Below are 23,412 nucleotides of genomic sequence, written 5' to 3'. Positions count from 1 at the left end.
AATGGATGAGGATAATATTGGCAAAAAAAGGAGAAAACAATAAGGTTCGCCAAAAGGGGAAAAAAAATGATACTGTCAAATGTGGATGAGATTGATTATACTATCCCATGGAGAATTTCAGTCAAGTGCAAGTTGCATTGAACCAAGCTTAAGGAACCAAAAATCATTTGCTGAAATTTAGGCCTAGTTTATTAATCATAAACCTCTTAATTCTTAATATGCATGGTTTTGATATGCCGATTTTTTCATGTTACATTATAGTCAACCAAGCACTTCATCACGGCTGGCTTAATTGGAATTCTGATAGTGGTCCTTGGTCATGTAATCTGTTTCTACCTGTTCTCTTAACTAAATATTAGGGAGCTAATCAATGTCTGCTGGTGTCTACCTGGTCAGAGATCACACTAACTGGTATCTCAGTGTTCAGCCTTATTCTAAGGGTTCATATTCAAATTCAATTATATGAATCTTCTATGTGCAATTACTAATTCCAATCAGATCTTTGTCAGAGTACCATCCATATCCATCCAAACATTATCCTATTAGAACAACTCCTCTCCCTTTATCTCACATTTTTTAGGTAACTTCTTTGGAAGATTCATTTGAGGGTTCATTCTCCTTCATATGCTGCGCTTACACATGAAGAATATTTTTTTTAGTGAAGATCCTATAAGTGGCTATTCCCAAAGACTAACTGATCATGTTTTTGCCTTGAATCTTATTTGTCAGGCCACATGATGTCTGAAGTAGGCACATCCTACAATTCCTTTGCTAGAAATTGGAGAAAAGAATCTGGTTCCAATTAGTAGTATTACTAGGATTAAGAAAACTTGTTGGTAGACATTGAATCATACAAATTTTTGTTTGCTTTATCCTATGTTTGATATTGAATATTGAGAGGAATAATTTTCATCCCAGGAGGTAGAAACTCTAGAAGACCATGCACTATCAGCTAGTAATTGCGAACCATAATTCCACATGATGTTTGTGAATATCATATTAGATCTCAGAGTGTGATGTCTGATCTTATCCTATGAAATTTTTGTAAGCTCATCACCCATGCTACAAACTAACAAATGATCAGGTAGCAAAACCAAATGAATGGACAATTCTTATTTGTCTGACCACTTTAGTGGCTCCTACTTAAATGGAGTCACTTGTTATTTGTTGAGAAAGGAAGATAAAACTAATATTCAGCATGAAAGGGTAATTTTGGTAGGGGAATATTTGATAGTGGATTGTTAGGGATATTTAGCTGTTACTAGTGAACTTCTGTGTGCATTAGGCTGGATATCTACATTATTGGTGAAGGAAAATGATATAGGTATTTTTCCTGTAGTTTGTTGAAGAAAATGTGAATGATATAGCAGGAATCCGAACAAAATATCTTGAGAAATTTTACACCTTAAGCTGACAAATGGTGAAATACTTGTTTTATTTAGTCTTTAAATAAAACTTTATAGACAATCCATTCAGTGCTTTTTTTATCTGGAACATATTATGCGATATATTATATAGTAAACCATGTGATATATTTAAGAGGGAGAAGGGAGTGTGGGATGAGAAGAAAAGGTGAAAGAGAAAAGAATATCAAGAAATCATTGTTGTGTGCAATTAGGGTTTATATGCACACAATTAGACTTTTTTTTTATTCAATGATTTTTAATTGAATCATAATTGATTAAATTAAGGTTCATCAAGTCTAATTTGAATAACAAAAGTCTGACACGTCTAATTTGGACTAACAACTTTGCTCACATACATATTAATGAGTTGGGTATAATATATGTATTTATATAGATAATATAAAATATCCTCATCCCCGTCCTTTTTTTTCTTTTCATCCCTGCGAGCACCTGTACCCAAGTGTAATTGACATCCTTAGTTGACACCTTTAGCTTGTTAGTCCTCGGCGACTGTTGTCCTTTTGGAACTGTGTTCGTCTTCTGGGACTGTTGTCCTTTCGGAACTGTGCTAATGTTTGGCACCTATCAAGAGTTATTTTAGAAAATGATATTAATTTCCTACCTGGATGTTTCTCTAAGACAAATGTAAAACAACACACGTTACAAGAAAGATGTGAAGTTGAGAACAATTTAGTTGTTGAACAAGGATCGAGCAATGGCAAACTTAATGATCTCATCAAGTGCATCATATTAGTCTTCAAAGGTGATTACTCCCTTTGCACATGTATTATAATGTTTATTTGTAGAGTCCAAATATTATTCTTTGTGTCCTGTCGTTCTTTTTATTTTTTATTTTTATTAATAAAATTACTTTCGTAATTATAGGATAAATAGATTTAGATGATTTACTTTCATAAAAAATATCAATTTAACTTTTTTAAATATAAAGATCAAAATAATAAAAATAACTAATTATATAAAGTAGCATGTAATTAACCTCAATACCACAGACATAGATCCACCAAACACAAACCAAGATAAAACGTGCAGTTAGCCCATCTAAAACATCCCAACTTAGTGGTGGCTGCTTCCTTCAGTAAAATTCAGAAATGATAGCAAAAAAAACCTTAAAGGGTGTTTGTTGATTTTTCAATGAAAATGATCGATAATTTTTATGTTTGCAATCAAGCAAGGGATTTCAACAGCAGGAACAAGTCCCCAAAAAAACCCTCTACTAATCAAGCCTGATGAAATTCCCCAAAGATGAGTTATTTGTTCTTCCGATCCCCATTGTAATCATCCATCAATCTCTCCACATCCTTCCAGAAGAGACCTTCAACGAGAAGACCATCCTTGGTGAACCTGGTCAAAAAGAGAAGTATAATTATAAAATTCCATGAAGAATCAAAAATCAAAGAATTGGTTCATTCTTTCAGAAGACAAAAAGAAAAAAGAAACTTAACCGGACAACTTCCCAAAATGGGTCTTCGTCATCACCAGTATTAGATGAAACATCAAAAAAGGCATTTAATTGGTGGATAATTAGTGGGAATCAAATATGGTCGCATATATCTGACGATAGCTCTTCTTTTTTCTTTTTTTTTGGAGACAATAGTTTGTTTTTTCGGTAATGATCATCACTGCATAAACAAACTAACAGAAACAAAGAATACTCAGGTTGGACAATACTTACTGGTGATGATCCATCACCTTGATGTTTGTTTTTTGTCTTTCAGATATCAGATATACATGACAAAAAGATTTAAATTCAACAAGTTATTCTTAAAGGAATTTGCTGGATTATATTCATTCCCTATCATGAAAACCACATTCATTACATCACCATAAATAAATTTAAGACCATTCTTAAGTTCAATTTTCATTCAAATCCTAATTTCTTGATTCCTATCACAAGCATTTCAATTTACCTTCACCAGACAATTAAAGTGACTTTAGTAAGAAATAATTCATGTTAAGAAAAAGTTTTTATTAACAAAAAGAGGAAAAACTAACCATTTTGTAACACTCTTTGTCAGAACTACTGGTTTATTAGCAGAAATGGACTTTGGATCAGCACTAGCTATTGTTAGAGTGTACATGTCAGAGAACCTTGGCAGCTTAGAGGACACGATCAATCCAGTGCTATTGAAAGATCCCTGTCATCAAATAAAAACAGAACCACACTTGAGTCATCGAATAAAAGCTGCATGTTAAGTATAAGCTTAGATATATGTTACAAGGGCAAAACATAGGTCTACTATGGTGCTGAAATGCCAGAGTGAATCCATCACCTCAAACGAATTTACAACAAGCTTTGAAAATAATATACTTTTCCTAAAACATGAGAAGCAATATGATCTAACATCTGACAAATTCATGATATACAGACAACAATCTCCCGACAGCAAAGAATCATCGTACTTATCACTTCTCACTGCGTAAATGGTTCTTAGACTTACATTATCAGTTTAATAAATCAAGCAACATCCACGGGTTAATGTAAAATCCCAATTTCATGTCACTAGAGGCCCAAGCCCTGACTTTGTGACACTGATAATGTAGCCTGCTAACACAGAACTTGCACATATCCCAACTCCATCCACCTCCTTACAAAAGAAAGGGACACCCAATGAAAGGCTGCTGATGTAAAATAGCTTCTGTTTACATATCAATAGTCAAGACAATCCTTATAGACAATTGTTATCCTATTTTGATGTCCAAATTGTCCTGAAAACCTATTGTAATAATGTAAAGTACAAGCCGATTGCTATTATATTTCAATACTCGAGTTGTTTTGATTAGTTACCTACCTACCAAGGAGGTATATGAAATACAACATCTTTGCAGAGAGATCAAGTAAAGCACTATCATGTTGCGTTCAGGAAAGACTTACATCTAGACAAGGTAAGTCAGAATATTTCAATTTGTCGCGTAAATCTCTAGCTGTACAGCAGACAAATTAAGTTCTTGTGGATTTCAAACTTAATATAGAGTGCTCAAATTAAGATAATCTATGTACATATGACCGAAGTTACCAACATCACCTAACTGTGTATTTCTTTTTTAAAAGAAAACAGACAACAATTGCATTAATATATCACCATCTAAAATGTTCCACAGGGAATGCTAAATGGGGGAGTCACCCTTCCAAGTGCAGGAATCCCTCGGGTAATCTGGCACAATTAGCCTTCCAAAGGGAATTGTCTATTTTGTGTTGAATCAAATTGACAGAGTCATGCATGAGACTTATTAATCGTTCTTACATTTATACTTTTGCTAAAATGTTCCTGAAGACACACAAACTTATATAAGAATATCAACAGTATACCAAGGATTAGATGAAATAATAACCCAAAGTTATGTCATCAACATCTACACTACAACCAGGTAATTTCTAGATACTAATTCCAGCCAAAGAAACTTACAGGAGGAGGATAAGTGAAAAGGAACGCGTTCTTCTCCTTCGTATAGCTGATGCACTGCAACAGGCCATTAAACACTACATACTTGCCCAAGTCAAAGAAGAAACAAACTCCGCACAAATGCTAACGTTTTTGTGAGTGAGTGTGTGTGTGTGTGTTAGCAGAAGAAAATGGTCCAAACAAAGAGTAAAAGGATATAATCCGATGCAAGTAACAAGGAAGTCCCTATTTTCAGGGAATTTCTTGGGGTAGAACTGCGCAAGAAGCGCGATGGCGATGATGATGGATCCGATCAGCAGCCTCACGTTGCTCAACCTCACGTCCTCCGCGTAACCCTGACTCTTGACGACCTGAACCAAAGACAAACCATCTCCAACCTAAAAACCCTGGCGACTCATCGGATGCGGAAGGATCGAGGCGAACAAAGAGAACCCTAGAGATCGATCGAGGGGGAAAGGAGTAGAAGGAGGGAAGGGATGTGACCTCGGTGACCGATTCGTCGAGGAGATGCTTGATGGAGTAGTGATCGACGAGGTTTGCCTTCTTAGGATTCTTCGCCGCGCCGCTGCTCGCCATTTTTGGTGATCGGTTCTCTTCGATCTGTCTCCGTTGTGTGTCCGTTGTTCTTTTGGTTCATTTACCTATCGACCCACTAAAGCTAAAATTACGTAAGTACCCCTATTATTACACGTGAGATAATAGCTTTTACATTTATGTATTTTTTATTTTATTATTGGTATATTTTTTTGAATTGATATTAACAAAAAACTTTTCTATTAGAATTTAAAAAAACAAAATGATGTTTTTCATGTTATAATATTTTAAAATCATTTATGATTGTCCAATTTGTTGGATCGCAGACATGAAAAAATAAAAAAATACTATGACTGCTAATCTAAAAATAAAAAATAGGCATTAAAAAAATAAATAATAAATAATATGACTACTAATCTATATGACATATTCCTTATATCCATTATAAGATGTAATAATAAATAAATAAATAAATAGACAGACATGAAAAAAGAGATTTTTTGTGGGCTCAAAATTTTAGTATTAAAAAAAAAATCAAATTATACATTATTTTTTTTATTGTTGTTGCATGAGAGGGTATTAATGTCAAGTTTAGTGCATAAGAAGTCATCTTGGAGACCTAACAAGATATAACACAAAGCTAAGTTGGCTTCAGGTTAGTAAAAGGAACAACAATAAATATTTTTTCTGATATTTAAGATAAAATTTTCTGAACTAATTATGAAAAAAAAAGCATCTCATTTTGGATTTTCAGCACCTCTTTTTATTTTTTTCTATCCTTTTATATCTCCAGTTTAGTGTTTTTTATACCATGTCAAAAACATTACAACCTAACTTAAAAATACTATGTTTTTACATGTTCTTATTCTGTGACAACTAAGATTATATATTTAAAACCACACAAAGGATGAAAATTTAATATTTATTATATTTTGAGTTTTTATCCCATATTTATAATTTTTTTATGGGTGGAAAAAGTATTACGTTCCTGTTCAAATTTATTATAATTAATATACAAGTCAAAATCTAAAAGGTTATATGCTATTTTATATTTCATATATTTTTAATTTATAGTGTTTGTATATAGTATTTATTGTACTAAAATTATTATAATCTTATTCAATTAACATTGAAACAAGAAAGGTTGACCTGACCTTATGGATTGGTTCTTGTCAATCCAATGTAGAAATATTTAAAATTATGAGTATTGTTTGAAAAAAAAAAAAAGAGTCAAATAAAAAAAAGTAAAAATAAAATGCATTATATCCTTATAAATATTATTAAAATTATAATAGTTAAAAATTAGTAAAAAAAACTTTTGAGAAATATTTAAAATTATGAGTATTGTTTGAAAAAAAATAAAAGAAACCATATCTATTGAAAAAATACAAAATATAAATATTTTCTTAGGAAATCGTCTAAAAAAAATCATAAAATTCGATTTTTTAGCTAAGGAATTCGGCCAATATTTTATTAATTTATTTGAAGCCATTATTTGCGTGTCCGCCACATCGATGAGCTCAGACGCCCCCACCGACATCTAGGGTTTACTGTTCCCGAGCGGCTGCAAGTGTCCTTGGAGACCCACCGGTTCCTTCTCGCTTCTCATCACCATGAGCCGATCGGGCCAACCCCCGGATCTCAAGAAGTGAGTTCCTCAATCTCTTCCTTGGAATCTCTATTTGCTCGCGTCTTTAACCAATCTAGTGCTGACTCCTTTACGATTCTTGGTACCTCCCGGTGCCTGCTTGTTTCTTCAGGTACATGGACAAGAAGCTACAGAGTGAGTGCCCCCTGCCGTGGTCGTCTGATTCCGCTTTTATTTGCGCTCTTTTCTTGGCGAAAGCAGTACACTTTGGGTTTTCATTCTGAGCAATTTTTTATGAGACACATCTTGGATTGGTTTGTTCTTTATGGAATCCCGAAAAAGTTAGTTGAGACCATTGAGATGAAATATAGCTATGTTCATTGTGGAAGATAATCTTGTGGAGATTATTCTTGGTTTCCTCGTAGGGTGGGTGAGTGACCAGGAGGAAATTGAGGGAAAGGTACAAACTTGGGTGATAGGCGAAAATTTTTAATCTTGATTTTTAGTTTCACAAGTTGCCTGCTCTAACAGCAGGAAAAGTGAACTTTCGATTCTCTTGGGCTCCTTTAAATTTATCTACTTAATATAATTTCTATTAGAAGTTTTTGATGCCTTCAATAATCTGTAGTATTAGTTAATGCTTCTTTCTCGGACTTTGGTATTTACATATTGTGATACCTTAAATAATTTGTACATAAAATAATATTGCAAAATAGCACATAGATTTAGCATGACAAACAGGCCCATTATCCATCCTCTGAATCATAGATCTCTGCTTCATTTTTCACATTCATGTTAAGTTATCATTAAGTTTAAATGCATCACCAATCTTATAGCATATATGTTTTTATGTCTTTTCTGATTTGATTAAATCATTAAGTTTAAATGCATCACCAATCTTATATCATATATATTTAGGCCCCCTGTAGATTGTAAAACTATTGTATTTTGCCTATGAAATAGACCTTTTAATATTATCATTAGTAGTTGAATTTTCTGGGGCCTAGTTGTACTATTTGTGATTGCATGGTAAACTAATCCTACAAGAAAATTAGAACAGACAAGAGTACAAGACAGGAATTGCATCTTTAAGTGTTTGATTCTTCCAAGATGCTTAAATATGGATACTTTTTTTGTGAACTTGTTATTATTTTGCAACTAAATAAGGTTTTGCTTCTTTTCATTGAGGAGTAAATGGGCATCTGCTTGCATGTTGAGAATTTAATTGTAATCCTAAACTGTTTGATTTTGAACAAGCTTTCAGTTTGAGTTATCGATATTATGTTTAGACAATAGACATTCATTACAGGAGGATAGATGGGAAAACGTGTGATTATTAGACAACGATAATGCAACAGATGAAGATAAGAGAGATATTGGAGATTTGGAAGATATTTGAAGTACATTAGGCTTTGATCCTTTGAACTTGTTAGCTAATATATGCAAGAGGAAATGCAAAAAAGCAGATGTTTAGGGAAGGTGGATATTGTGGTCTTTATTCAGAGGATGTTATTGCTAAAGTGTCTTAAACCAAGATTTTCTTGAAAAGAACTTTGGGGGAACTTTTGTGTGAACCAGATGGAATGTCAAAATACTCAGAATTCAAAACCAGTTATCTATATATATATTGTCATGTAGATTATGGAAAGTGCTATGCAACTTTTCTAGATGGTTCAAGATGCTGTTTAGTCATTGATGAGTGTTGGGTGGACTTGAAAAGATTAAGTTAGTTACTGGGATGACCAACTTTTGTAACTATTTGAGGAAAAAAGGGTCAAGTCCGGTTTGTTTTCTACACCCTTCTACATAGTTTACCATTAATGGGAGGGAACATCAAGGAGAAAAGATTTTCCATTATAAATTAATAGATAACTAAGTAGTATTGGATGGGAGGGAGCATAAATCTTATTTGTTTAACACTAATGGACCCCATAGTAAAATTGATAGACATGAAGACATATTAGAGATGATCTCCTTTAATGTTAAGTGTATAGGTAGATAGCAATAGCAGCAGGTCAGGTCAGGTTGTAGAACTGCCTTGTTCAGCGTAACATGACGAGCTGCCAGCAGGTCAAAGTTCATGTGCTTTAATTTATTCACTCGAATAGATTAATCTTTCATGTCCTTTTCACACGTAAACTCATATTTGCAGTAAAACTGAATGCAAACCGGGTCGTTGTGGGTACTCTCCGCGGATTTGACCAATTTATGAACCTTGTTGTTGACAACACAGTGGAGGTGAATGGCAATGAGCAAAATGATATTGGCATGGTGGTGAGTTCTTCTTGCAGCAATAATCCTGTTCAATTTATGCAATCTCTAGTGCTTTTATTAAGTTTTTCCTTGGGTTGCTTTGTCTTTCTTCTCTTTTTGAAGATATTGAAAATGTACTCTTTTTTGTAGGTTATTCGAGGAAACAGTGTGGCCATGATTGAAGCTCTTGAACCAGTCGCCAGAACGTAATCACATATTTTCTCTTCTTCGGATTGATGCTTGTACCAGACATGTTCTTAATGAACGCTTATGATATTTGTAATGATTTAGCTGGAGTTCATTGTCTACATTGTGTTCCCTTGATGCAAAACCTGGTTAAGCCAATGTAGCATGACATTGTCCTTCCTTTAAATCTTGTCTTTGTCAGTTGGCTGTAGGATCTCTCAAGTACCTATTGTTAAACTATTTATAGTATGACATTCTATTTCTGTTGGATGCCTAGTGGGCAGCTAAAGGTAAATAATAATAATAATTTAGAACTGATCGTACAATTAGTTCCTTTTGTTAGACATATCATCATGCATTATTTTTCACTGCTGATTTCTGCTTGTTTTGCCAGTGAAGTGGCTTTGCTTATTTTCTTCTATGAGGTGCTCTTAATGCCATATGTTTGCTGTGTGCTTCTCGTTACCCAGGTTGCAATGAAACTGACAATTATGCCTTTGACATCCATGACATTTTAATGATGGACTTTACTAGTAGATAAGATATTAGCATAGCATGTCTTGCTCTACATGTAACAAATGAAACTCAAAGTGCATATACGTGAGGGGTTAATTATAAATTAGCCTATGTAGTTAATTATTTTAGTATTTCGATCCTTATAATTTTAAAAATTATATTGATATGTTTATAATTATAAAGTAAAATATTTATGTTTATTTATTTTAATATCATCGATTTTATTAAGAGAAATATGAAAAAAATATATAAAAAATAATTTTAATATTTTAGTTGGTGATGACAAATAGTGATATCGTTGAGGGTTGATTATTGTAGATAATAAAAATGACGATAAGAGATGAGGGTCATTTTGTATTTGTATCAATATTGATACACTTATCGAATGACGAAAGGGTCGATAAATTTTTTATTTATTTTTTTATCTATTATTTTTATATTTTTATTAATAAAATCGATGATATTAAGATAAATAAAATTAGATATTTTATTCTATAATTTTTTAAAGTATGAAAATGTTAAAAGGTAACACACACTCATACACACATATATATATATATATATATATATATATATATATATATATATATATATATATATATATATATATATATATATATATATATATATATATAACAATGGGAGACCATTTACATGATCCATAAATGATCGACGGCTTTGATACTTCACAACTCCAATTATCCATCTAAACTCTCTGTTTCATGATCAACTTCTCCTAACCGTCCGATCTGCTCGATAAACTCCGATATAAGGAACAAGTGCGCCGCTTATCTTCTTCTAGGGTTTCAACTTCCAACGCGACGCACGACCAGTCTAAAGAGCAAAAGCGGCGTCGAATCTGCTTCTCTCGAATCCCTCCTCGCAAATGGCGACCCAGATGAGTAAGAAGCGAAAGGTTGCACCTCTTCCGATCCCATTCTTCGCTTTTCCCCGAGGTTTTCTGCTGTCGCGCTCTCAATTCGGTATATTGGTTTGAGTCCCTTCCCTCTCGCGTAGTTTGTTGCGGATGGGGTGTTCTTCGCTGAATTGAACGAGGTCCTTACGAGGGAGCTCGCGGAGGATGGCTACTCTGGCGTGGAGGTCAGGGTCACGCCCATGCGTACCGAGATCATCATCCGGGCGACCCGCACCCAGAACGTCCTCGGTGAGCTATCTGTTACTTTTGGGAGTTTGATTCGATTTTCATGCTTTGGATAGGTGGTGTTTAGTGTTTGATTCCTTGTTGATTTAGGTGAGAAGGGAAGGAGGATTAGGGAGCTGACGTCGGTGGTGCAGAAAAGATTCAACTTTCCGGAGAACGGCGTCGAGCTCTACGCGGAGAAGGTGAACAATAGGGGGCTCTGTGCCATTGCTCAGGCTGAATCGCTCCGTTACAAGCTTCTTGGCGGCCTTGCTGTTCGGAGGTTGAGAACTATTTCACCTTTTGTTTCACTTCTAAATTTGATGAAAGAAGTCTTTTCCTATTGCTTTGTTGTTAGTTGTGACACTTTTATTCATTATTGCTGTTTAAACGTGGTACTAAATTCCTTAATTGTTATCGATGTTATAAATAGGTGTTCAAGCTTGCATATGTGAGAGGAACAGTATTGCACCTATTCTAGAATTATGGTTGTACTCAAACTGTATCTCATGAATTCTGTTTCATGACTGTTAAGGCTAACTCTTATATGCTATTTAGTATGTTATGTGATCTATTGGCCATCATTTAAATTACAGTGGTAATTTAGATAATATCTTTGCATGGTTTTAATATCATTACGTATCTTGTTCATGTTTGTGATTTTTTTTATTGGTGCAGCTAGGTTCATGATGTTTCTTGATCTCATAATGGAAGCATTTGGCGGCATGTTTACTAATTCATTGCCAATCATTTGCCAAACTTGTTTCAGTTCTATAAACAACTCAATGGGATTTTGGTAGATGAGAACATGGAAATGTAGGTTCAGATACACGAGGAAAAGTTTCATAGGCAATGAAAGAGTTTTGGTTCTTTCTTTATAGTAACTTTTGTGTGCTATCAGGTGGTCTTTTAGCTGTTATTTTGTACAAATTTTAGTCGTCATGGAAAGTTAATTATTTTTCATAGTTTGAATATGATTTTATATGTTTTTGATGTCTGCAATGTCTGTCATCTAGAAATCAAATGCATGTAATGGCCATCTTTGTTGGAAGGTGACCATATCAAGTTTGTTGTTGATGTAGTTAGCTTTGTGATATTTCTAGATTGTATGATAGGAACTTCAGAGGACATGTTCATCCATTTAATGAAACGTAGGTATTATTTTTGGACTTGTTTGTTGTCCATTTTTAAGTTTTTTTTTTAATTTTTTCTCAAGCATCAAATTCATTGATTGTGACATCAAGTAATATTTTGACTGTGTGATTATTCACAATTGACCTGTTTTATCAAAAGTCAGCATCAGTTCCCTTAGACACTTCCTCCTTTACTATTGGGCCATTGAAATGTATATGTGCGTCTATGATGTTCAATTGATGGTCAATTTTTTGTTTTTGCTTCGAGTTTCTGATTATGAATATACTTTCTTGTTTTGATGTGTATCATTCTTTATCAGTCTTAAAAAAGACTGATTAACATGAATTCTGGCAGGAATGGAAGCGTGTCTTGTGTTCTACATAATGCTATGACACTGTTGCATCTGTGATATGCTGTAATTTTGTAGAGCCTTTTACTATCTTATATCCATGGTTAGTTAAATTCACACCAATTTATTAGTACTCTAAAGTCAAACATAGATCACCAGAGAAATTCTAATGAATTTCATCCGAGGATTCATATCTCAGTATAGTATTTTTAATCTATTATTTTCTCATTCTCCATAACATGTTTTCTGTGGTATGTTCCTGTATGTGACATTTGTTTACATGTGACATTTGTGACTGTTAACTTCAGAGTTAATGGTGTGGACGGATTTTCTTTAAAATATGTACAGTTCATGGATTAGATTTTGGAATTAAAGTGGTGTTTGGTTTGCTTATGTTCTAGGGCTTGTTATGGTGTATTGAGGTTTGTCATGGAGAGTGGTGCCAAGGGATGTGAGGTATACACTGGTCCTAATGGTGCATCATTTTTTCTGTGGGGATTGGTGTCTTATTTCATTTTTTCTTTAGGTAATTGTGAGTGGAAAGCTCAGGGCTCAGCGTGCTAAGTCTATGAAGTTCAAGGATGGATACATGATATCTTCTGGTCAGCCAGTTAATGAATATATTGACTCAGCAGTGAGGCATGTTCTACTAAGACAGGTTAGGATCTAATATGATCAAGTTCTCGATTTATTTCATGCTCAAATGTATTATTTTTATGGTCTTCAGGATAACCTAATGCATACTTTTTTCGATGTTGGATGCAATGTTTTTACTTGCCAGTCACATTTTAATTTGTGGTTTTAGTCTGTTTCATTGTTCCTTTTTTCCTCAAAAACATTAGATGTGAGACTGATCAGTTTTAGCTGGTACAGGTTTCTGGATATAGATTTTCTTTTCCTAATTTTAGTTTCACGCATTGTTATCAACAGGGTGTTCTTGGAATCAAGGTCAAGATCATGCTGGATTGGGATCCAAAGGGAAAGCAGGGTCCTACAACGCCTCTTCCAGATCTCGTCACGATTCATCCGCCAAAAGATGAAGAAGAATATGTCAAGCCAGCAGTACTGGTGGCTCCAGAGGTACCAGTGGCATGATAATAATGGATGCTGGTATTCTCCAGTCTTGGATGCTCAGCTGGGAGAGGTACTGGTGCTAAGAAGAGTTACCTTGTCATGCTTTTCAGAATAACTAATTAGCTTTCATTTGTATGTGATCTGAACTTGTTCTTTCACAGTGCCTTCCAAACTATTGTTATCTTTGGCCGATGGAATTGCAAATTTTTCTCTTATGGCTGCATTTCTGGGCTTTTTATTTCACAATTGCTGAATGTGAGAGCTGTAGTACTCCTCATGTTGGTGTAGTTTGTTATTTGAGAAGTGCACAGCAGTTCAATGTTTCAGTAGACAATTAAATTACCTGTTCTGACTTATTTTGGAATGCCTAAAATCATTGATGCGAAACTTTGAATTATAATAGGTAATGAAGAACAAAAGGTATCCAATTATGGTCTCTTATTAATTATTCTCTGATACTCTACTGTTTGATTCCTCCTTGTTTGTTCTCCTTTGATGAACCACATGAATTCTTGTTGGGTTTCCAATCGTTTAAATAACAAAGTTGGTCTCCGTCTTCCTGAATTCGTAACGAGTTAAATTCAAGACTTACAAGATGCTTTTTATGCGGATATTGATTTATGTCCTTTCAAAATGATAGTCCATGTCATATGTATGATATACATATGATCAAATTGTTGATTCATTGTGGACCACCATTCATGGATGATGCTTTAATTCATCAGCAAAACATGGATCCTAATATACTGACCTCTAAGATGGTTTGCCTATCTAATCTTTCCTTCATTCTCCACTCTAAGCACTAACCTTCCTCCAACCATTCCATCCCAATCAAACACTTGTTCATTATATTAGCTCAAGCTGGAAGGCAAGTGATCTTACTGGTCAATTTATCGTCATCTAGTTAACATGAATCCTCCAGCTAATATCAGATCAAGAAAATCTTTATAGTAATGTCACTCTTTGAAATAGTTTATAAAATAATTGTTCTGCTACTTTATCTGAGAGGATGAAGAGAATGTGTCTTGTTTGCTATGCTTTGCAGTTGCAGTTGCAGTTGCAGTTAACCTGATAAAGACAGACAGTTGTTTTCTTGTAAGAGCAATCCATTATCTTTAAAGCATCCGAAGATTCCTCATCCCATTCCATGTAGACTTACTTCAGTGGGCAAATCAAAGATGATGACAGGCCACGTTCATTTGCCTAAGAAGAAAGCTTATCACTTTGGCTTTTGCTATGTACATTACAAACTATTCAAGAGCAAATGATGTAGACAGGATTTGTGTGCTGGTTTTTACATGTGTTCTTTTATGCCATATATATGACTTGGAAGTTAAAGTTTCTTCTATGTTTGTGTTGTTATATGCCAAATAAATGAATTCTTCAGTTGAAGTTGCTTTGAAGCCACAGCTATTGCAGGGCAAAGAAATCATTTCATTTAAATTTACAAGTAACTCTCTGTAGTCAAACGAGCTTATCATATTGTGTTTTCATGCTTGGATTAGATGGCACTACTCATAAATCTTTTATGATATGTATTTAAAAATTATCTAAAATAAATACTCTAATTGCCACCTTTGCCCCTATCTTATGTGTGATAACTGTGGGGTATTACAATATTCTTTCTACATGTAAATTTCACACTTTTGTCTCTGTTTTATATGGATCTATTTTTAGGTCTATCTTCTGTGTATAAATTTTATATAAATCATAGTTGGTGATATGAGTTCAGAGATTCATTATCACATGAGAGATTTCTTATTCATCATAATTTAAGCTGAAAAATAATAAATATCAAATCACAAAAAAAGATGTGATTACTTCTCTTTTTTATTTTTTGTTGTCTTCAACTAAAGTAAATGGATAAGATGGATAATATCCCAATTCAAATTTGGAACATTGCAAACGAGAGAGGAGTCAAAGTTCAACCATTACTGTCTCCAAGTCTTGACTGGTGTGGATATTTCAGGTTTAGAAAGGCTGCTATCAACATATTGCTGCTTGAATTGCCTCCCATCCATAGACAAACTCTTACAAATCTACTGTGTTGCAGAGTACACTATAGATGATGATGATGATGATTCCTTAGAAAGAAAGAAAAAAAACAATGATCAAACTAGCAGCAGAAGGCTACACCAACTATTCTCTTCCAAGAAAAGGATTGACGGCAACTGCCATTGATCTCCTCCATTCATTGGGGAGAAGAGACACACAGCACCGGAAGCCAAAAGACTATCCTAAGCTGTACAAAGAAAGACGGAAGGATCAAACAAGAAGAACAAAGAACAAAGTGGGAGACACGATATGATGATGATCCAAGACGCACTTCCTTTCTGTCTCTACCTCTCAAGCTCCAATGGCCTAAACCCTTTCCCCATAGGAACAAAGCTGTCGGACTCGGTCAGCGTCTTCTGTGACTCCAAGTCTTCCTCCTCCTCTTGAGCTCCGTCGTTGACCACCAGAGGCAGGTACTGCGTCTCCTCGGTGTAGGACTGCGATAGGAATAGGTAGAGCAGCATGCAGAACACTGCGGTGGCCGCCATGTACAAGCTGAACTGGAGGTTGACGAGGGACTTGGCGCGGTGGAGCGCCTCGTCGCTGCGGCAGCGGACGACCCTGTGCCCCTCCTCCCGGTTCATGAAGCAGCCCTTGGGGATGAGGCTGGGCGTCCAGAGCATGATGCCCATGACGACGAACCACACGCCCTGGAAGGCGATGCTGGCCGACCGGACGAAGCTCACGGGGAAGCTCCGCGGCAGGGCGACGCCGAGGAGGGTGGTGGCGAGCGACACGGCGATGACGGCCTGCAGCAGCTGGTGGTACTGGCCCTCGACGCCCATGTGGTCGGCGGAGTGGAGGTGGAACATGAGCAGCTGCTGCGCGAAGGCGGCTGCGGCCAGGAGCATGGTCATCTCGCCGTGGAGCCTCGGGCGGGGGCGGGTGCGGTCGAGGGCGATGGCGAACCAGGCGTAGATGAGGAGGGAGAGGGAAATGGAGGCGTGCTCGAAGTTGTGCAGGTGGTTGGAGGGGATGGTGCCGTCGGCGTCGAAGGGCTGGTGGGCCTCGGGGCCGATGATCAGCTCCATGGAGATGGAGGCGATGCTGCCGAGTATGATGAGGTAGAGCTCAAGGTGTTTGAGCTTGGGGGCGCAGAACCATGGGTGGGAGATGTAGGAGTTGGGGTGCGTGCGGTAGAGCTTGATGTGGTTGAAGAGGTGCCATAACCCAATCACCAGAAAGCCAAAGCCAGGTGCCACATGACCTACCAAGGTCCCCATGATGACGTCTCTACTGCTGCTGCTGCTTCTGCCGCCACGAGAGAGAGAGAGAGAGAGAGAGAGAGGGTTTAGGTGGGCTTATAAAGTGGGAGAAGGGGGGAGTCGAAGAGTTGAAGGTTTGAAAGTTCTGCGAAGCCATTGAGATTGAGATTGGCTTCATACGGTGGGATGACCCAACACGTGCAGGACTGCCACCACCTAATTAATCTATGATCCACATCACATACGTTATCATATGATGTGACAATCGGTTTAATTATACTAAGTTATTTACTTAAGAATTTGAGTAAGTGAATTGTTACCTCGCATCAAGATATACAATATCGTATCATATCGGTGTTTCGATGTTGGTTTGGTACGGTACGATATCATGTAACGAGCAGTACGTGACGAGCAGTACGTGACGTATCGAATGATACACCTAATTTTAAATATTTCTTTCTTTCTACTGTACTGTAGCACGTTAGCGGTTTACGTACCGATATATCGTTGGACCGGTACCATTCGAAATTGTATATCATGTCTCATATTTTTCAGCACTATACGATCGTATTTATGATTTAAAAAATAATAAATTTTTTAATTACTTTTACATTTGTGAAAATTTGATGCTTATCAAATCTAAACTAAATTTAGTCGTAGATAACCTACGCCCCTCATATAGTATTGTAAAGTTTGACTTGGATTTTCCTTCAAGTGACATCATTTCATTTCGAGTAGGATTTTGATTGACTTTGAATCAATATTTACAATAAAACTAAAATTATTTGACTAGTTCTATTAAACAAATTAACCCTAATAAATTTTTGAAACAAGAAAAACATAGTTAATGCATGCGTTGGCATAGTATATCCCTATCCTGATTAAAAATTTTAAAATTTAATTTAAACAAAACATGATAAATTTGATCATTCAAATCCACAAATTGATATAAAAGTGTACCTCACTTTAATCACAACATATCAAAGAAGCAAAAGCCCAATAAGTACTTAATAATGGACAGGACAAGAAAGAACAACTTTATACTTCTCTTTTTCACATATTCTCTATAACTTTTATCATTTTTTATAATATTAAAACATTTATGATGTCAAGCTGATGTCATTCGATCAAGTTTAATCTAACTGGTTCAGGTTTAAAATATTGATTTTGATGAAATAAAAAAAAGAAAAAAAAATCATTAGTATGCATCATCTCTTAATTTGGTATTTAGATTTGGATAAGACGTTGAATATTTAACATATATTATATCGATTCAATTCAAAAGTTTAAACTTCTAGATTATTATATCGTCTCTTAACGACAAGTCTATCTTATTAGTCCATCTTATATCCATAAATATCTCTAATATTTTCTCTTATCGTATATATTCCACTTGTGATGAATTTGATCGATTGTATTTTCTTAATTATTTCTTTTTATTTTTATGGGTTTAAACTTGTTGGAATCTTTGATGCTATGGGGTGATTCTACCCGTTGAGTATAGTTCATCTTCCAATAGTCAAATTTGTACCTTAAACTATGGCTCAATGTTTTATAAAATTTGTCTAGTCAAATTTAATGTTAGAATTCAAATATTGATGAGTCTTAATCAAATTGACTAATCGTAATGTATATCAAATTAAATACTAATTTAATTTGAAACCTTAAAGATGTAAGATTAATATATTTATCATCTTTTCTTACAGTGACGAGCATGGTTTGTGTAAATCCGATCTCACCCATCCATGGCCATCACACCAAGAAGAAAGGGGCGTGTAATTGTCTTGGTGGCATGCTCGTGCTTCCACTCCAATTCTTGATGTGGAACAACATTAATGTGTCGTTGAATAGGAAACAGGTAGAATGTTGAGCAAATTGACTACATAGCTTCGTCTTCCATTCAAATGTGAATTAAATTACTAGTCATATGATTCTCCAAGTCTTTTTTTTAATTTGAAAGGGATGTGATTTTTTTTTTTTTTGGTATAATTGACTTTGACTTTTGGACTAGTAAAATGTGTCATTTAATATTCCTCTCAAACCGTTCAGCCTATAGGATACAAATTAGATTATCAAACAACGATTCTAGAATTTATTTGAATTTAACTTACTCAATTTAGATTTTGATGATAAAATTAGTTAATAAGTCTATAGAATTAATATGCTTTTAAATTAAGTAACACAGAAAATATACTTCGATGGAATCGAACCACCTTCGTACGAGAGTTGAAAGTTATGTCAAAAAATTATCGTGTCTAAAATTGGATGCTAAGTGAAAGGATTAGTCAATATACCGAAGATCGAACTTTATATTTAATGTTTGAGCATTATGTCGAAAAAAATAGATATTACGTCAGGAGATTGAATATCATGAGAAAATCAACATGTCGATAAAATGAACGATATGTCAAAGGCTCAAATGAAGTGTCGGAAGATCGGACAACATGTCACAAGAGTGAAAAATATATAAAAGCTTCAAATATGTATTAGACAAGTGGTTGACAAAGTATTGATAGAAGTCATTTTAAGTTAAAACAAAGCCAACTTGTCAAGAATGTTATTGGGCTTGAAGCTAGCCCAAATTGGGCTATTAGAAGATCAAATCGATGGCCTAAACTATCTCTAGGTGATGGCACTGCTAAGCTTAAGTAGTAGTATCACTTGAGTTAGTCGACAAGCACTTAACACTATTATAGTTAAGTAGTCGAACTTTGATCCACCAATATTGCTTTAACTCATCGATGACTCCGACTCTGGTTTGAGATCGATCGAGTTGCATTGATCTTTGTTAATTTTTACGGATCTCTCGTATGAAGGAAAAGGCATTCCTTATTATGTGTTAGTCTCTTAAATATCTCACACCACTTAAATTGGATGGATGCGAACCTACTTGGAGACAACAACTAAATGAAAGAGGAATCGATGGGTAAATTTTATAAAGGAAAGGCCCAAAAAATGTTCAAAGTCTATAAGGCGATATTCGTTAAAGTTCTAACAGTCATTCACTTAGTTTAAGCGACATAAGACAATTGAGAGGCTAGCATATAAGGAAGGTCTTTTCCTTCATCGGAAGGATTCATAGGAACTAATAAGGATTAGCATAACTAAATCGATCTTACATTAGAGTTAGAGTTATTGGCGAGTTGAAATAACATGGTGGATCAAAAGTCGACTACTCAACAACAATGGTGGAGAGTAGTTAAGAGCTAAGAGATGCATCATAGTTAGAATAGAAAATTGAAGATTCAACTAAGGTGAGGAGATGCAACATCTGCAAAGGCTTTGACGAGAATATCGAAGGAATAAATAGAGAAGAATGTCAGATAAAGTTATAAATATGTTGTTCATTGTAATGCTCATGTATGTTTATATTTTTTTATTTTGTTTATGCTTTGCACAACATACAAAAGCTTGTAATAGGCTTAACACCCTAGTTTGGTTGGCTTTTATGATTGTTTCAAGCTAATAAATATAAGTTATGTGTAGTCATCGCATAGAGGTAAAATTACATAGAAATAAGCCATCTAAGTAATCATTCTGAATATTCTCTAGATTTGTAAAGTGGTACGGAGTGTCAATTAGTATAGCAACTAGGAGCTATCTAGGTGACATATGACTGGATGGGCCTTTGGGATAGTATCTATGACTAGTTCATTATATTGTTCTGCAGTAATATCATGTGGGCACTTATGAAGACTTTTGACCATAGCGGACTACCTTGGACCCTTTGTCATGCGAACGTTCAAAGCTTGTGAAGTTCATATTTATAATTTACATTAGCTATCAAGTGTTTACTAAAATAACTACTTATGGATCCTAAGTTAAATACTTTATATAACCCATTTTTTCTTTCGTAGGTCATTAAGGAATCGTAAGAGATTTCGGGATGGCTAACTCTTTGCGGATATATACACAATTGTACTTAGGCAAAACCAATTTTGTCATAGGAGTGTAGTTTATAATATTTCACGTATATTTTCTTATCAATTATATTTATATATATATATACACTCAATAATAATCAAGATCAATAATGGTTAACTTGAATTTATTTTTGAAATTCAATGTTTTACTAATATAACTATAGCTTTATTTTATATTATAATTATGTTTCACCGATTGACTCCTGCGATCCTAAATTTCTAATTAATATTCAAAATTAGCAAAATTGAAGAGAATAAGAGAACATATATTTCTTAAACCTAATGTGTTCATTCACGTATTCAGATATATGGTGTAGGGCTTTAGTAGTCTTACTTGCTACCAAAACTAGGACGCGAATACAATAGTGTAATTCCTCAGATTATTTTATAAATTCTGATTGATTAATATTAGTAATTTAAGCTTATCTACTTTTATATTTAATAAAATTATTTCATTATGTTGGATTGTCACATATTTGGTGTGATAATATAAGTAACTTAGCTTAATTTTTTTTGTCATAGTCATTTTCAAACATAGATCTAGTTTAATCCATTAACCATTATTATATTCCGATCGAATTTAATGTCGTCGATGATGATCATCCTAATATTTAACTCATTAAATTATTGAGGGTACACCACTAGTATAAAATGTTAAGTTCAATCATAATATTTTTATAAATATCTTTATTATTGTGGATGTGCATGGTGAATGATGAATCAGTATAGTTCGGTGTCTACCCCAAAGTTATAAGCTCATCCAAGGAACTCTCATGGAAATTTCTAGGTAGGTTTGAGGTGGCTCCCTATACGAAGATTAGTGTCGAGGAGAGTTTCCTGACCCAACCCCTCTAATGCTTAAGTTAGTTATTACTGAGGGTGATATAGCTGTGGAGAGTTTGATAGAGATCTAGCCTCTAGGCAAGTGCCAGGGGTCAACTTTTATACCCGGGTGACAGAGGAGATCATCGATCATCTGTAACCATTGCAATGCCCTCCTTTTAGCATTTTGTAGACAAGGGTGATAGGCCCGAATGATCTCCTACAGGTTATCGTCCAAGAAGGTCGATCGAGGGGTAACAATCGTGAGTGAGCGATCATTTGGGGACCATTATCTATGAAGGCCAATATAATCGGCCCGTATGGCCCCCCGTGGACTATTGCCCACAAGGGTCAATAGGTCGTTACTGCCCCTACGTAGGGACATGACTCGGTTCTCATCTTCCACGTCAGTGCCTCGATAGTGGCTAGCTAACGAGCACCATAATATCCTTTATTATTTGTCTTCTCCCTCAAAGGGCGCGCTTTGGAGCTCTCATAAAAGGGTTTAAGGCATATCGTTCAGCCCCCTTGACGTATGAGTGTTCAAGGTCTCTTGCACGGGTAGAGTTTTCCCAATTTAGGTATCTTGGGTGTATTGGGCTCACATTTTCATTGTGATGAGTTCTGCCTTAGTGCGGGTCAGATTTTTTGACTCACATGCCTCGGGTACATCTTGCCCAGAGCCTCCACTATAGCAAATTTGCTTTGGTGCATGTCAGATTTCTCGACTCACATACTTTAGGCATATTTTGCATGAAGTTTTCGTCATGTGAATGTCTTATTTCTGTGACGATTAGTTATAAACTGCGTGTATTGTTGCATGTTATGTTGAATCACATAAAATCAATTTTTTTTTATAAAATTGTTACATTTGATACCGATCACAAATTTAAACTTCATCTATTCTGGCAGTTAAAAAGCATCATTGGTCATTGGTTTGTCATCAAAATAGTTGACAGAAAACTAAAAAAAAGGCAGCAAATGTTGCAGCCCTACAGCGTTGGCAGAAGACTGATTGCATCTATTCTGTAATTCTTGCAACACCCTCTCTTTGGCGTTTTGTCCATGGGGGCGATAGGCCCGAACAACCTCTTGTAGGCTATTGTTCATGGAGGCCAACTGAGGGGCAACAGCTCTGAGCAATCATCCGAGGACCACTATCAATGAAGATTGACCGGATCCGCCCGAATAGCCTCCCGTGGACTATTGTTCATGGGCGCTGATAGATTGTTATTGCCCCTACATCACTACCAAGTGGGGGCATGACTTAACCCTCATCTTTGATGTCAGTGCTCGATGGTGACCAACTGATAGGCTATGATTAACGTCAACATATCCTATATCATTTACCCATGACTAAACTTGAGCGTGTTACATGCATGGTTGGATTACAGGAATTACTCATGCTAAACATTCCATTGTTGTGATCTTACCATCACACAGGATGAGACCTAAAGCGGCCTGTTCCTGTGCTCCTTTGTGGTCTCACAAGGCATCCGAGAAAGAGGACCTGAGTGAGTTGGGCTTTAGAATTTCTGAAAAGAGAGCTCTCTCATCTCAAGCGAACTACTGCTACAAAGTCTGAGATAGGTCATTCTTCTTCACAAAACTTTTTTGCAGTGTGATGAGGCTCTTGCTGTCCAACTCTTCCAGTGTGACATGCTGCCACTCTTCCTCTGTGTGCTTCCCACTCTCTTTTTGTCTCATTTTCCTTGTCTTTCATGTGAAATGATCCACCACCATGGCTGAGGGTGATGGGAGCACATGGTCTGGTGGCTCATCCAAAAAGGGACTTGTCAACTAA

At 35.5% G+C, this 23,412-nt stretch overlaps 4 protein-coding genes across 7 annotated transcripts; 2 read left to right on the top strand and 2 right to left on the bottom strand.

Annotated features, from left to right (window-relative positions):
- Positions 1-2,456: 2,456 nt before the first annotated feature.
- On the bottom strand, positions 2,457-5,449 carry LOC103985447 (signal peptidase complex subunit 2). Its single transcript, XM_009403143.3, has 5 exons — positions 5,312-5,449; positions 5,027-5,178; positions 4,832-4,913; positions 3,420-3,562; positions 2,457-2,768 (listed from the first exon to the last, which is right to left on the bottom strand). Exons 1-5 carry the CDS (start codon positions 5,402-5,404, stop codon positions 2,675-2,677), a joined length of 564 nt encoding a protein of 187 aa, XP_009401418.2. The 5' UTR covers positions 5,405-5,449; the 3' UTR covers positions 2,457-2,674.
- Positions 5,450-6,863: 1,414 nt separating this feature from the next.
- Positions 6,864-9,659, top strand: LOC135674460 (probable small nuclear ribonucleoprotein G). Its single transcript, XM_065184334.1, has 4 exons — positions 6,864-7,010; positions 7,123-7,145; positions 9,103-9,224; positions 9,354-9,659. Exons 1-4 carry the CDS (start codon positions 6,976-6,978, stop codon positions 9,411-9,413), a joined length of 240 nt encoding a protein of 79 aa, XP_065040406.1. The 5' UTR covers positions 6,864-6,975; the 3' UTR covers positions 9,414-9,659.
- A 1,003-nt stretch (positions 9,660-10,662) lies between these two features.
- LOC135584984 (small ribosomal subunit protein uS3x-like) lies at positions 10,663-15,006 on the top strand. Of its 4 annotated transcripts, none has more exons than XM_009403146.3 (7): positions 10,663-10,821; positions 10,923-11,070; positions 11,158-11,329; positions 12,931-12,985; positions 13,056-13,187; positions 13,460-13,673; positions 14,655-15,006. In XM_009403146.3, the coding sequence occupies exons 1-6, from the start codon at positions 10,792-10,794 to the stop codon at positions 13,622-13,624; spliced, it is 702 nt and encodes a 233-aa protein (XP_009401421.1). In that variant the 5' UTR covers positions 10,663-10,791; the 3' UTR covers positions 13,625-13,673; positions 14,655-15,006. The 4 variants fall into 4 exon arrangements, with proteins under 4 accessions (XP_009401421.1, XP_065040403.1, XP_065040404.1 ...); XM_065184331.1 differs by having other exon boundaries at positions 14,649-15,006; XM_065184332.1 differs by lacking the exon at positions 14,655-15,006 and adding an exon at positions 13,765-13,826.
- A 663-nt stretch (positions 15,007-15,669) lies between these two features.
- LOC103985450 (uncharacterized) lies at positions 15,670-16,931 on the bottom strand. Its single transcript, XM_009403148.3, has one exon. It carries the CDS (start codon positions 16,879-16,881, stop codon positions 15,943-15,945), a length of 939 nt encoding a protein of 312 aa, XP_009401423.2. The 5' UTR covers positions 16,882-16,931; the 3' UTR covers positions 15,670-15,942.
- Between the last annotated feature and the right edge of the window lie 6,481 nt (positions 16,932-23,412).

The sequence above is a fragment of the Musa acuminata genome, chromosome BXJ1-5 (genome assembly GCF_036884655.1).
Source record: "Musa acuminata AAA Group cultivar baxijiao chromosome BXJ1-5, Cavendish_Baxijiao_AAA, whole genome shotgun sequence".
Classification (NCBI taxonomy): Eukaryota; Viridiplantae; Streptophyta; class Magnoliopsida; order Zingiberales; family Musaceae; genus Musa; species Musa acuminata.
The sequence above is the reverse complement of the archived record's forward strand: the minus strand, read 5'-3'. Positions and strand labels throughout refer to the sequence as shown.